This window comes from Brassica oleracea, chromosome C3, assembly GCF_000695525.1.
Source record: "Brassica oleracea var. oleracea cultivar TO1000 chromosome C3, BOL, whole genome shotgun sequence".
NCBI classification, from domain to species: Eukaryota; Viridiplantae; Streptophyta; class Magnoliopsida; order Brassicales; family Brassicaceae; genus Brassica; species Brassica oleracea.
In genome coordinates, this window is record NC_027750.1 from 10,548,592 (window position 1) to 10,563,322 (window position 14,731).

Below are 14,731 nucleotides of genomic sequence, written 5' to 3' on the forward strand. Positions count from 1 at the left end.
TTTTTTTTTTTTTTTTTTTTTTTTTGGTTCGGTTTAGTCTGAAAATTATAGTTCGGGTTGGTTAATTAATACATATAATAAACGTATTTCCTGATAAGTGTCAGTTAATTAATTTCAGTCAATCGGTCCGATTGCTTAAAATGTAGGTCACTTCAAATTTGTCTCGTTAAGGAGTCATCTACCGTAATGAGATTCAAATTCAATTTCAGATTAATAAACTTTGCCATTTTCATTTCGGTAAAGAACTTCGGTTAATTCGGTTAATATGTTAAAAAAAAACTCTGGTTCAATTCGGTTTGGTTCGATTATGATGGCACATTAAAAACTCGGGTGGGGATAATATTATCCAGAAGAAGGATACATATAGATCTGAAAACCAAACGACTACTACAAAAAAACTGATCAGCGAAGAATCTCGTTTTCGAGTCGTCCCGAAGCAAAGGAGATTCCGCGGCAAATCAGATTACCAAATCGGAAACTGTAATCAGGAGAAGAAGAGAGAGAGAGATCTTCTATGGCGGATTCTAACGCAGAGAGGCCGCTTCGAAAAATCTCAACCGCTTTCAAAGAACTAGCAGCCACCGTGAGCTCGCCGAGTCCTGAAGTCCCCGTGGCTCAGTTCTCTCAAGCTTGCTCTCTGGTCTCGCCTCTCTTTGGTTGCCTCGGGATCGCCTTCAAGTTCGCCGAGATGGACTATGTCGCCAAGGTAACGTTGAGAAAGACTTAAAAGAAATAATGTAGCATTTGAGTAGATCACATAATATATAGTTTCGAAATTAATATTTTGTGATAGAAATGTAGAGTAGTTGTGAAATGTTGGAATCTATGTTCTGAATTGTACAAAAAAAAAAGGATTGTATCATTGTATGTAGTGTGTGTTTGTCTGAAGGCTTTTAGCTTCATGAAAATGACTACAGGTTGAAGATCTTGCGAAGGCGTCGAGCTCAGTATCGACATTAGTTGTAATGATGGACAAAGATATCGAAGCAAACTGTGTAAGGAAAGCTGGTAGTCATACTAGAAACCTCCTGAGGGTGAAGCGTGGTCTTGACATGGTCAGGGCTCTCTTTGTAGAGATTATAGCTTCCGAGTAAGTGTTTTATCTTCTTCATTCTCTTTTGTGAGTCTCTATTCAAAGTCTAAGTTAGGTCATTCAGATATAAGGTCATTGAAGTGAATAGAAACTGTTGTCCTGTTGTCCTGTTGTAGTTTTTCTTTCTATTTGGTCAAGACTCAAGGGAAAGAAATTTTCAATGTGTTTTTCGGTGATACTTGCAGAGGTGATAATTCTTTAAAGGATCCAGCATCCAAGTCTTATGCTCAAGTGTTTGCTCCACACCATGGATGGGCTATAAGGAAAGCTGTTGCTCTTGGGATGTACGCTCTTCCCACTAGGTCTCAGCTACTTACCATGCTCAATGAGGAAGGTTAGTGCATCAACTCCATTCATTCATATTCTTGTAATGCAGTCCATACTTACTCTTTGTCAAATCCGGTTTTCAAGATCATCAACTTTGGAAATAGTAATAGAAATCTCTTTCGAGATTGACATTATGGTTCACTTTGGAGTGGGAATGTGTTAGCTTTCTATATGCTTAGCTTGCTTTGAGATTTCATTTAGTTTATAGTGATTACTTACATGTCCAATTAATCAATTTTTTTTTATAACTCTCTCGTATGTTTATGAATCTTTACAGAAGCGGAGGCTAAGATACAAATGCAAAGCTATGTCAATGCATCAGCTCCAGTAATCGCGTATCTTGATAATCTCTTCCTCTCCAAGCAACTTGGTATCGATTGGTGAACAACCCTGAAGAGTTATTATTATTATCGTTCTTTAACAGTGTCGCATAAAATAACCAATATGGTTCTATCAACTCATGTAATGACTTCACAAGGACCAAACCAGAGCTATTTGAAAATTGAAACCATTATGAATAAATCTGTGCTATCTCTAGTTTTATTAATCTGTGGAATTTCATTCTCATCTTCTGGCAAGAACACCACTTGCAATGTATTAATGTGATACAAAGAAATGTTCATTAATATGTAATGGTATCATTGGTATGCTCTAAAGAACTCAGTTAATGTCCTGATGACATGACAACAAGTTTGCTAGCTTCTTCTTTAGATCTGTTGCAATCTCAGGATTTGATAGGAACATATCCAGCGATTGAACCACTCCCTTTCTCTCAATCTCTCTGAAAGCTGATGCCACACCTCTCGTGATCACATCTCGACAGGCTATGTCATAAGCATCTACAAGATGGAGTAAGAACTCAAGTAAAGAGTGAGTGATGTGTGGATACTGAGGTATCGACCATAACATCAAGAGCACAGCAGGTTCAACATTCATAATGCTATCCATTCTTTCGTCAAAGAAGAGCCAGTCATAAAACAGAGCTAGCTTAACACGTCCTTCGACGTACTGGTTTTGCCTGCACAGTTCAAGAAACCAACCTATAACAGCCCATCTTGGCATGATCTCTGACCGGATGATCTCGTTAGTTGGGTGAACAGCACAGCAGATGAACCGGACTATGTCGATCAGAACTGTTTCTTTTTCAGGACCCAAGAGAAACTTCTTCAAGAACCATACCTGATGCCGCTTATGGCTTCCAAGCTTCACATTCCCAAGCAAAAACCTTAACTGGGTTTCCATCTCAGGAGTTATCCGGAGAAGGAAGTATCTACTTGAAGTCTTCGACTGGTAAATCTTTGAAACGTCAGAGCACACCAAATCATTCCATATCTCTTTAAACTCGGAGATGTGAACTAGGTCTTGTAATAACCGGACAAGGTCCCTTCCAATCTTCAAACTCAAATTCAGCTGTTCTTTAAACATTTTGACACAGAATTTGATCTCTAGTCTCTTCACGTTTTCCAGCTTCGGTATCCCTGAGACCCTACAATGATCCGCTAATAAGCGAAGGAAACTGTAGAGAGCACTAGTCAAGACCAAGGGCGCATCTTCAAGCAAGCAATCCCATTTGTCAAGAAACAAGCTCACCAGTTCAAAGCAAAGCCAAACATTCTGCTCCCCATAATCCCCACTTCCAATGCGTCTCAGTAGAGAAACAAGCAAATCCTCCAGTCCCACACTCGAAACATCAACCATCTCCTTTGTTAACCAAAGCAGCTGAACCTTAGCTGCGTCAACAAGTTTACCGTAGAGTTCAACAACGGTTCCAACAAGCAAACTAGTGAAAAACGCATACCCATCAGTGACGAGAGCATGTAAGTGCTTGATGTGGGTTTTAGAGGAACCAGAATCGCATAACGCGGCATAAACTATGGCTCTACTGAGCTCAATAAACTCCTGCGGGTCTGGGATATCCTGAGAGAATGGTGGCTGCAACTTCGGCTCTAGACTCTCGAAGGCTTGACGCAGTGACAGTTCAAGTTGGTTCTCTACTTCGTGTAAGGACGCAACGAAAGGCTTTCCCTTTTCCATTATCCAATTTGGAAGGATTCAGCGACTCAATGTGGCTAAAGACTTAGACAATAACGCATAATTGAGAAGACTCCACTAGCTCTGAAACAGAAAAGGAAGAAACTTTATAACCTTGGAAACAGAACCAAGTCTCTAGATTTCATTCGGGCATTTCGTCGTACACCTGGTGGACGCGATATGACCTACACGGATAACACTGGTCCAAGTCCTTAAGAGTGACTACTCAATGAAAGAGAGGGACCCGAAGAACATCGAACTCGTGATTGACAAGGTACTTATTACATAGCCCAATAAAAATACTGTTTAGTTTACCCCTCGAGGCAAAGGACCAGATGTTTGTATTGAGTATATAAAACGTTGTGTAACCAGCTACTTTTTTCTCTCTATATAGTGGTAATCTAAATTTTTATGTCATGAGGATGGCCAAATGAATTGCAGTAATTGTGGTTTATTTTGAAGAACAATTCATTAGAGATCACTTTCGTACAACAATGTTTTTTAATCACACTTTTCATCTCTCGGATCAGTTTTATTTGTAACTATATTTTGATCCATGCTTTGATAATAACTAGGTGAAAATTTTATATAATACTCCTTCCGTTCATAAATATAAGATGTTTTAGGTAAAACATGTTTATTAAAAAATTAATTTTTATCTAAAAAATATTATTAATACTATAAATTAAAAACTATTAAACCAATTACAAAATATAAATATTAAATTTGATTGATTACACAGATTTTGATAAAGTTAAAGTTACCTAAATATATGAAAACATCTTAGTTATTGAAACATAAATTTTTTTCTAAACATCTTACATTTCGGAACAGAGAGAATAACATTTTTTATAACATATGTAACCCGAAGTCTAAATCGAATCCAAACAAAAATATCCGATTTGTACCTAGTTCTAAATGTAAGAATGAGTCTCATAGAAAGGAAAAAAAACATATCTGAACCCGAAATATTATTAGCCAAACCCAAACAAGTGCACCGAAAAGGTGGTCACTGAGAAGATAATTATCGAACCTATTTTTTAAAAGTATAGATAGCTATATCAAAATTTACATAAATATAATTTTGTGAAGATAAGATAATTCATTTACATAACCCTCCCCATATTAATTTTATATGTATACCTTAAAGCTTAAATTATGGTAAAAAATATTTTTAAATTTATATTGGTCAAAATTTATTTTGATTATTATATAAATTAAATATATGTCATTCAATCCGTCTCATACTTGATAAATATATTGAATTATTTTTAATATTCTAATTTAAATATGTATATAAAATATGAATTTTTATATTAGTTTATATATCTTACTTTAATATTTTGTTTTAAAATATGTTATAAAATTCATGACTATATGTTATTCCTTAATTTTATAATTTATTAAATATTTAATAAATTTATTAAATTACTATATATTTATCAATTGTTGTAGTAATTTAATTATGAATATAAATTATGTATATATAAATATTATAAGAATGTCATTTCCTATTCTATAAATTAAAAATGAATTAATATTCGTTTTATAATTATAGTTAATATTAATTATGAATTTTATTATGTAAAGTAAATATTAAAAAGAAATGTATATTTATATTTTAAATAAAAAAGTATTTAAAGATATTATTAAAACGAAATCTTAGAAAAGATACTTAAAAATATCTTTTTCGATATCTTATTTTGGAAATATTAAAATAGCTGGTTAAATATGATATATATTTAATAATAACTAAATTAGTTGTAAGAGAAATAATAAGAAATTAAATAAATGTAATGGTTCAACCTAGACTATTTGTGAGTAGATAAAAATTTCTTTTGTTTTAATAGTATTGATATTCTATTTTAAAAGATAAGTTTTTTATTTATTTTTATATTTGAGGTAGAAACTTATATTTTTTGTAAACTAATATATTTAAAATCTTAGTAAAATATATTTTCGAAATTTATTAATTTAAACTGTTATTATCATTAAATATAATTAAAAATATTTTATAGAATTTTTAATTTCATTTATAAACAAAAAAATAGTTTAAGTTATAATGATATTTTATGATTATTCAAAATTAAATCAAGTAATTTTCAGAAATAAAATCTAAAAATATGCCAAAAATATTTTGTTTTTTAAAATATTCATTTATTTTAAATAAAGAGATAAAGATATTGCAAGATATTATAAATACATTATGTAACATTTGATAAATTTTCTAATTAATGGTCTAAATAAAAAAAATTACACGTAAAAGAAGTCATATCTTTTGATTAAAAATAAATTAATCACAAATATAAATATTTGATGCATAAATATGTATTTCAAATATTTAATTATATATTTATTTTCAGTGATATCTAAAAATAAGTATTTAAATTTTAGGTTTTAGGACGTGATACAAATTATAACCAAACCGAAGTGTTATATCCGAATCAGATCTGTATTTACAAATTTTTCAGAATGGAACCTATGATGTGAGATAAATTAGAAACAAAAGTTCAAATAAGGATACCTGAACGAAACCTAGCTTAAAATGTGGTTTATGTTTTGTTCAGTTAGTTTTATATTTGATAAATATTTTACATGTTTGTTGGAATAACCCGTAAAACTATACTCATATAAAATATCAATAATAACATGTTCCATCATATCATTAAATATTAATAGTAGTTAACTATTAATATTTATTTTATCAAATATGTATATATATATATATATATATATATATAAATATATTTGATTAACTATATGTTATTCGGCATGTCTTTAAAGCGCATAATTATTTATTATTATTATATTAATTAACTATATGTCATTCAATCCGTCACATACTTGTTAAATATATTGATTTGTTTTAATATTCTAGTTAATTATATATATTAAAATATGATATTATTTATTAGTTTATATATCTTACTTTAATATTTTGTTTTAATAAATTGAAGTATGTTGTAAAGTTCATGAATATATGTTATTATTTAAATTTATAATGTATAAAATAGTTAATAAATTGATTAATTTACTTTATATTTATTAATTGGTTTAGTAATTTAGTTATGAATATAAATATTATAGGAATGTAATTTCTTATTATATAAATAAAATTAATTAATATTCGTTTATAATTATGGTTAATATTAGTTATGAATTTTATAATTTAAAAGTAAATATTAAAAATAAGTGTATATTTATATTTAAATAAAAAATATATTAAAAGATATTATTAAAATGCAATCTTAGAAAAAGATACTTAAAAATATCTTTTTAGATATCATATATTGAAATATTAAAATAATAGGTAAGATATCATATATATTTAATAATAACTAAGTTAGTTATAGGAGAAAAAAAAATAAAAAGTTAAATGAATGTTATGGTCCAACCTAAGAATATTTGTGAGTATATAAAAAAATTCTTTTGTTTTAATAGCATTGATTAGTAATTACTAAAACAAAGCCAACACCCAGCTGTCCAAGCAAACAACCTATAGACATTCTAAAACACTAAAAACAATGTTCTTTTGTTCGATTTGTCACCTGGAATCGCGCCCCTAATTTGCGAAAAGCACGCGCCCCTAATTTGCGAAAAGAAAGGCGACAACCCTAACAAGCTCTCCGATTCAATTCTCGACGCTCTCCGGCGTGAGTCGTCGCAAACAGGCCACTCCGATAATCTCCCTCCTCCTTTCCGGCTTCTGTCAAGGCGTCGGAGTTTGATGCTCCTCCGTCATCAACCTCGTCGCTTTCGACATTAAATCGGTCGTCGTCCTCACCGGCTCTGATGGACTCGACAAATGCTCTGATGGACTTGACCAATGGATCCCAAGTCGTCGTCAACAACTCTCTGTCCATGCCCTTGACTTCATCGTCTCTGGTTATGTCGGCAACAGGAACTTCTCAAGATCGAGTTGTAGTTCCTCCTTTGGTTTCAGGTAAGGTCCAAGACTGTTACACTGCTTCTCTGTTGATGGAACCAGCTAGCTCCATAGTTCCAGAGCCCTCGGCTACTTCGGAAATCAACGTCACACTTGCCTCAGCTACTCAAGACGGTAGTACTAGCCTTAATTCTCCCAGGTCAGCGCAATTGCAGAACCAGGAAACTAAAACTTCTGATATCAACAATTCGCAAACACTGCCATCTGAAAATGCTCCCTGCGAAAGAGCTTTTGTCCCTACTTTGGGAGCTTGGGCAAAGCCTCTCCTCTTTAAACCTCTTGCCACTCCTCCCGAACCAAGTACTCCACTAGATTATGACCCAGTGATAGTTGGGAATCAATTAGCTGCTCTCTGGCCGTCCTTAACCGATGAGATCTTGAACAAGAAGCCAAAGAGCAAACATCAAACTCGTACTTTACAGCCTCCAGTTGAGAAGCTTCCACTTCCTGAGCTAAAAACTGATGGTAGTCTTCGATTTCCGTGGGCTGCAAGATTGAGTCCTCAATCACGAAATCTATACCGGGCAGCTTCTCCGACTTATAGACTTGACGGTACCCCAGAGATTTCTATTCCTTCTAAAGTGCTAAAGCTTGGTCCCGAAAATAAAGACGAGTATATCATAGGAAAATTCCACAGGTGTTCTCTGGCCCCAGGTGGTCTGGTTCATGCAGTGGCTAATAGAATTTGGGGAAGAAGCTGTAAGATTAGTTGCAAGAAGATTGGTGAGTCATCCTTCATGTTCATATCCCACACGAACCTACTCGTCATTGGGTTATTCAGCGAGGGGTTTGGCATATTGATGACTGCTTGCTTTTCGTCCTGCCATGGACTCCAGAAGGCTCTTTCAAAATTCCTGAAATATCTACGTTACCGGTATGGACCAATCTGAAGAATATTCCTGATTGTGCTACTCTAGACTAGGGATAAGTCACATTGCTTCAGGACTTGGAGAGCCTATTCTTACTCATAAACCTCGACTTGATCCTACCAGTATGGGTGAAGCAAAGGTCTTGGTTGAAATGGAGCTTGATAGAGATTTCCCAAAGCTTATTGCACTTGATGATAAACAAGGTAGCATATTTCTGGTTGATGTTGAATACACATGGATTCCATCCATGTGTGAGAGGTGTGGTAACCTTGGCCACAAAGAGAAAAGGTGCCTCTTACCTTCTAAGCCGGCTAAAGATCCAATCTTGCAGCCACAGACAACAATTGTTAGTAGTGAAGTCCCTATTGTGGATATTGACCGTATTCTACAACAAAAGGATCCTTTAATCCCCTCTCCACCAGCTTTTGTGTTCCAAAGTACAAATGCCTTAGAAGGTCCAAGTGCAACTGACCCCATTCCTGTTTTGCAATCTAAAGCGGAGGCTGCTCATGCTCATGACGTTCCTTATGGTCCTTCACATGCTTTAGAGGTATGCTTAGGAAACCCAATGATTATAACTTCATCCTCTTCTTCTCAGTCACTACATGAGAAGCCCGTTGATCCGCATAACTCAGTTACCACTTTCACCACATTAATAGATTCAAAATCTATTCCCATTGATACACCGATTATGGAGTCTACTCCATCCAACATTATCAACAATGAGGTCATAGAATCTATCGTTGTTGGTCCCGTGACCACGACACCTAACCATCGTGCATTTGAGAGTCCTTCTCGTTTTACAGTGCTAGGTGATGGGGATGAAGTTGAGATTGAGCCTCCAAGCTCGCTTAGCTTGATAAGAGGTGGGAGAGAATCAAAACCTCCTATCAAGTACCAGAACAGGGAATGGATACAGTACGAGGGAGAGGAAAACGTGGCCGTCGTGGCCGTGGCTCCTATCATTAGCTATTGTCTTTACTACCATTGATGGCTTCTCTAATTTCTACTTTTGTTTCATTGGTTTGGGATTCAATACATCATGAAGTCTGTTTCGTGCAAACTCTTCCCAACTATAAGACTCTGGTCTTATCATGTAATAGTTTATGTTTTAAATTGAAAGCCCTTTTTCAAAAAAAAAAAAAAAACTACAAACTAGATTTGTGGTTGTGCATGAACTTTACTAAAATCTACCATTAGGAGCCATGGCTGATTTATAGGACCCGATGCTGGAACTTGCTTCAAAAGTGTTCTCTCATCCGAGGTTGCCTCTTCCCCTGCCTCCTCCTTGCGGTCTCCGTTCTTATTCTTGGCATTGAGAAACAGACCCCCACATCCTCTTGGCCTTCTTATGGCATGAAAATGCCGAGATTCATGCACACATGGCTGTAAACAAGAAAATAAGCACATATCTGAGAAAAAATCAACCAAACAAACTAAATGTTTTGCCTGCGTCCGACTTCACCTTCTTTAGTGGTTATATTCCTAGCCTCGCGTTTTGCCCGGATTGTTCATATTGGTTTTCACTATTGCTAACATCATATTCTACAATAATAAAAGTTCTTCTAAAACATATTGCATGATAACTACCAAGATCGAATTGAATAAATAAAATGAAAATACATTGAAATAGAAAATATTACATGTTATCGCAGTCGAACAAGCAAAAAAAAAATATAAAGTCAAGCTACGAAAATCAATAGACCAACCAAATTAAAACTAAAAATAAAGAGGTTATGAACCGCTGAATTGGCTTAACTTTGACCCTTAGTTATTTGATTAGGTGGAAGGTTGGACCACAATGATTATGAATTAGGTGAAGAACCTTTTGTGATTATGAAATCGACTCATGGGTTAACTAGATTTCTGTCAAAAAAATTTTATAACACATGCATGTTAATAAACCCTTATCATTTCTGGAAATTTATAAAAATAACTGTATATGAATCAACCAATTAACTTATTTGTCACAATATTTAAGTACTATATTGAATCAACAATACAGAATATTAAACTAGACAAACAATATTAGATGGATTGATTCCAACTCAAAACATACAATCCATGTAGGATTGAGTTGACTCTGACACATTTGAACCGTATAGTTATCATTTTTATGCCACATTTTGCATGCCAAAACAAGATTTGTCAATTGACAAAAAAAAAATTGTCAAAAGTTTTCTTTCATAGGAGTATTTCTAACATATTATTATATTTTCTCAAATGTCTCGTTTTGAAAAATAATTTTTTTAATGTAATCCTATAAAATGAAAGAATATTTCTATCTCTCTTTAAAAATTCTTATCTTTTTGAGAAAAAAAAAAAAGTGGTTGGAGATAGTCTAACAAAAAAATGTATATATACGTTGTTGTATAATAGATATCAACAAGGTAACAGACATAAGACAAGAATCAGAGGGGTATTTTCGTAAATGATAAAGGAAAGTGAAGAAGATAGAGTTTTGATGAATAACTTTCTTATTTTCTTAATTTGGTTTGATACAAAGTTGATCTATTTATGCAGGAAATGTAAAACCTTAGAGCACGCATAGGTGTCATCATCAGGTGTCTATATCTAAGGCTGAGAATGGATTTGACAGCTCGATTATATGCGCTCCTTCAGTCGTACAAGTAGCAGCTGACTTGTGTACGCTGCTTTTGGTGATCGTCGACCGTTGAGAGCTTTGTTGACTGGATGATGACAAAACCTTGACAGGCTGGAACTTGGGCTTTATCATCAGACGGAATCAGAATGGCCTTGCCCTTCTGTTCTGCAGTGAAGCGTTTTGGCAAAACCGTGTCGTTTTGCTCACTTGCCGGTAAAGTTCCTATAGCCCCCCTCAAACTTTGCGACGGAGGTTCGACGACGCCAAGTTTGGATCGGAGACTTTGGAACGCCGCCGCCGGAAGAGACTTAGTGAAGATATCAGCAAGCTGGAAGCGAGCTGGGATATGACGAACAACAAGTGCTTTGAGAGCTACTCGCTCTCTCACATAGTGATAGTCAATCTCAAAGTGCTTCGAGCGCTTGTGGAAAGCTGGATTAGCAGTGAGGTGCACAGAAGATAGATTATCACCATATAGTTCCGGAGTGGTCTTCATGGGAATCCCAAGTTCTCGCATAACAGAGCCAATCCAATGGAGTTCTGTTGCGGTTTCAGACAGTGACCTGTATTCTGCTTCAGTCGAGCTGCGGGAGACTGAATTTTGCTTCAGAGATGACCACGAGATCAGATTGGAGCCAAGGAAGGTGCAGAATCCTCCAGTGGAGCGACGAGTGGAGGAACAGCCTCCCCAATCACTATCACTGTAAGCTCTCACCGCGAAATCTGTTTCACTTGTGAAGTTAATGCCAAGTTTTGTCGTTCCCCTGATATAGCTGAGGATTCGTTTCAGCAGATTGAAATCCGAGACAGACGGGGCGTGCATTTTCTGACATATGTAGTTGACAGAATACTGAATGTCGGGTCTTGTTAATGTCAGGTACTGAAGCTTTCCTGCGAGACTCCGGAAGTATGTTGGATCCGAGAACAGCTCTTTTTGTTGCGGGATTTGATTGAGCTGAGTAGGTAGTGGAGTGGCCACAGGGTTGCAGTCTGACATTGCCGCCACATCGAGTATGTCCTCAGCATACTGCTGCTGGTTGAGGAAGAGACCATTAGCATGGAAGGTCGCTTGAATGCCAAGAAAGTAGTGCATTTGCCCCAAGTCCTTCATCTGCATTTGCCCCAAGTCTTTCATCTTGAATTGCTTGCTGAGTTCATCCAAGAATGTCTCCATGACTGATGAGGTGTTTCCGGTGATCAGCATATCGTCAACGTAGAGAAGAAGCATGATGACATTCTTCCCATGAGAGTAGATGAAGAGAGAGGGGTCTTTGTAACTGCAAACGAACCCAAACTCGATGAGATAGTTACTGAATTTATCGAACCAGGCGCGGGGAGACTGGTGTTACAGCAGTTGTGCCGCTGCAAAAACTATTATAAGGAGAGTCAAGACCAAGTTCGCTGTCTATTCGCTTAAAGAATGTAACTAGAACTTCCTCGAGCTCACGGAAGAGTCCCTCCTCCTGACGACTCTGTGAACTAATATTTGAAGATTTGATTCTCGAATGGACCCTTGAAGGTAGACTGTCACATACATGACGAGAGATCTTGTGACCCATTGGGCCGTGGCCGTCAAATACACCGCAAAATATCATATCCTCTTCCCCACCAAAGTTCTGAAACAAAAAAAAAGTTTTAGATTTTTTTGATCATATTGCCTGCCTGCCATAAGGGGGAGGGAGACAGCTTCAAAAAATGTAAAAAAATTAGAACTATTACCTCCCAGACTGTCATGGCATCTTGATTGATCCCCTTTTTCCCTTGTTTGATAGCCATGGAGACATGTTTAGATGATCCGCGAGACCTTATAATGGCACCATCATTTGTGTCTCTAACCTCAGCCTCCCTATCTCTATGTTCATTACTATCATCCGTGCCATTCTCCACAGTTATCCCTGTGCCCTTGCTACAACAGACCCCCCATTACCCAGCAACAAAACAAGAATATTTACAGATATATAAGAAATATCGGCCAAAACGTTTGGAAATGCAGTTGGGGTTAGGTCATGTGGAAAAAGAGAGGAAAGCAGGGCAGAAGAATTGAACAGTTGCATAGAAATATAATATTCATGGGGACGCCTTGCAGTGGAAAGGAGAAGAGCCAAGCATGAAAGAAAGGAATGATTGTAATAATACAGAATGGCATTTGCTGATTTGCCTCTTTGTTGAAAGCTTAAAAAATATAATGGCAAGGAAGGTCAAAGGAGGTTTTCTCAGACTCAGATGAACCACAACAACAACAAGAACAAGAACAAAAAAAACTGTAAAGAGAGGGAGGGAGACAAAGATATGTTTATTATCTTCTTTCTTCGTCTAAAAATAGATGGAAATCATCCAAAATTGGAGATAGAAAAAGAATACCTGGCTCGGTAGAGTTTCCTCCTTTAGCTGTAAATTTACAATCCACACAATCAAACTTCTCCTTCCACCTAATCATTTCCTCAGTTTTGAATATAAACCAAAAACAATAATATTTAAAATTGGTTGTTTCTAACATGTCAATCACACAATACCAATTACAATTCCGGTTTACAACTTGAATGAAACATCATCCATACTCTTGATAGAAGATAAAATGACAAAAGTGAAAAGGGAGAGATGACCCATATACCCTGTTGATTCAAGACGTTTTCCATTTTACAGCCTTGAGAACTCTATTGAAACCATTCTATTCTTCCAGAGTAGAAGAGTAAGAGGCAAAATGCTCTGAGGGAACTATTTACACAAACACACACTCTAACTCGGTTGGTAAAATTGTCACAATGTCAACCTGTAAACATGTAAGAAACAAGAAGAAAGGGTTTACAGAGTTGATTTTCATGCGTGAAGAAGCACCAATCGGTTTACTGCGCACACTACTGCCACGTGAGGACCACGATCCAATCGCAGCGACCGACAACTTCAGATGACTTCTTTCATTTTTCTCTTTTAATCGACTCTTTGAGACTAAAAGTATATAGAAAGATGTGTATATCTTTTAGTAAAAAAGATGTGCATACTTTTTTACTTTTAAAATGACCGAATGATTCAGCGATTTCGTTACTATTTTATAGAATACGGCCAATGTAATTCGAAAGAAGAACTTTTTTTTTTGTCACGAATTCAAAAGAAGAACAAATCAACAGAAAAAGAAAGAAGCACCAAATCACACTGCATGTATTAGGCTTTGCTTGGAAGACAACTTTAAATTTAACACAAAGACTGCCTAACTCACAATAACACGGAATCATGTAAAGATTACACTCGACAGAGCAAAATACCATCAAAGTTCCAATCAATGAATTAAACAGACCCAATGAAATGCGACGTTTTTAGTCTTCTGATCAAATACGTAACTGTTCATTTTCTTACTTAACAAATCTAGTTGGACCTTTATCTAATATTACATGGTTGATTAAATACAATAACACGATGGATTACATCTTCTCTATTAAAATAGAAGTACCATTTTTATCTACCGTAAAAAAGTCACACTAACTTTATTAGGTCTATTTCATTAATTACATTTATTTAATTATTTATATTAATCTATTCAATATATAAATATATTAATAATAAACCAATTTTAACTGTAAATTTAAATTTTATTTTTAGTTATAAAAAAATGTTGAGAAAAAATCTAACAAAATCTTTCTAAAAATCTTCTCTATTAAAAGAGAAATACCATTTTTATCTACCATAAAAAAGTCACACTAACTTTATTAGGTCTATTTCATTAATTACATTTATTTAATTATTTATATTAATCTATTCAATATATAAAGATATTAATAATAAACCAATTTTAACTGTAAGTTTAAATTTTATTTTTAGTTATAAAAAAATGTTGAGAAAAAATCTAACAAAATCTTTCTAAAAAT

At 34.9% G+C, this 14,731-nt stretch overlaps 2 protein-coding genes and 1 pseudogene across 3 annotated transcripts; 1 reads left to right on the top strand and 2 right to left on the bottom strand.

The window, feature by feature from the left end:
* Positions 1 to 501: 501 nt before the first annotated feature.
* LOC106328583 (accelerated cell death 11) lies at positions 502 to 1,963 on the top strand (the record flags this gene model as incomplete). Its single annotated transcript, XM_013767059.1, is given in 4 exon segments — positions 502 to 706; positions 918 to 1,090; positions 1,279 to 1,427; positions 1,698 to 1,963. Coding segments are annotated over 4 exon segments (621 nt in total). The 3' UTR covers positions 1,805 to 1,963.
* LOC106328581 (integrator complex subunit 3-like) lies at positions 1,950 to 3,806 on the bottom strand. 2 transcript variants are annotated; one of them, XM_013767057.1, is made up of 2 exons: positions 3,616 to 3,806; positions 1,950 to 3,535 (listed from the first exon to the last, which is right to left on the bottom strand). In XM_013767057.1, the coding sequence occupies exon 2, from the start codon at positions 3,452 to 3,454 to the stop codon at positions 2,081 to 2,083; it is 1,374 nt and encodes a 457-aa protein (XP_013622511.1). In that variant the 5' UTR covers positions 3,455 to 3,535; positions 3,616 to 3,806; the 3' UTR covers positions 1,950 to 2,080. The 2 variants fall into 2 exon arrangements, with proteins under 2 accessions (XP_013622511.1, XP_013622512.1); XM_013767058.1 differs by lacking the exon at positions 3,616 to 3,806 and having other exon boundaries at positions 1,950 to 3,150; positions 3,219 to 3,363.
* A 9,517-nt stretch (positions 3,807 to 13,323) lies between these two features.
* LOC106329849 overlaps positions 13,324 to 14,731 on the bottom strand; it is a 4,224-nt pseudogene continuing 2,816 nt past the window's right edge.

What these genes read in the sequence shown, in the direction of transcription:
- LOC106328581 (XM_013767057.1), bottom strand. Translation starts at nt 3,454, where the DNA reads ATGGAAAAGGGAAAGCCTTTCGTTGCGTCCTTACACGAAGTAGAGAAC.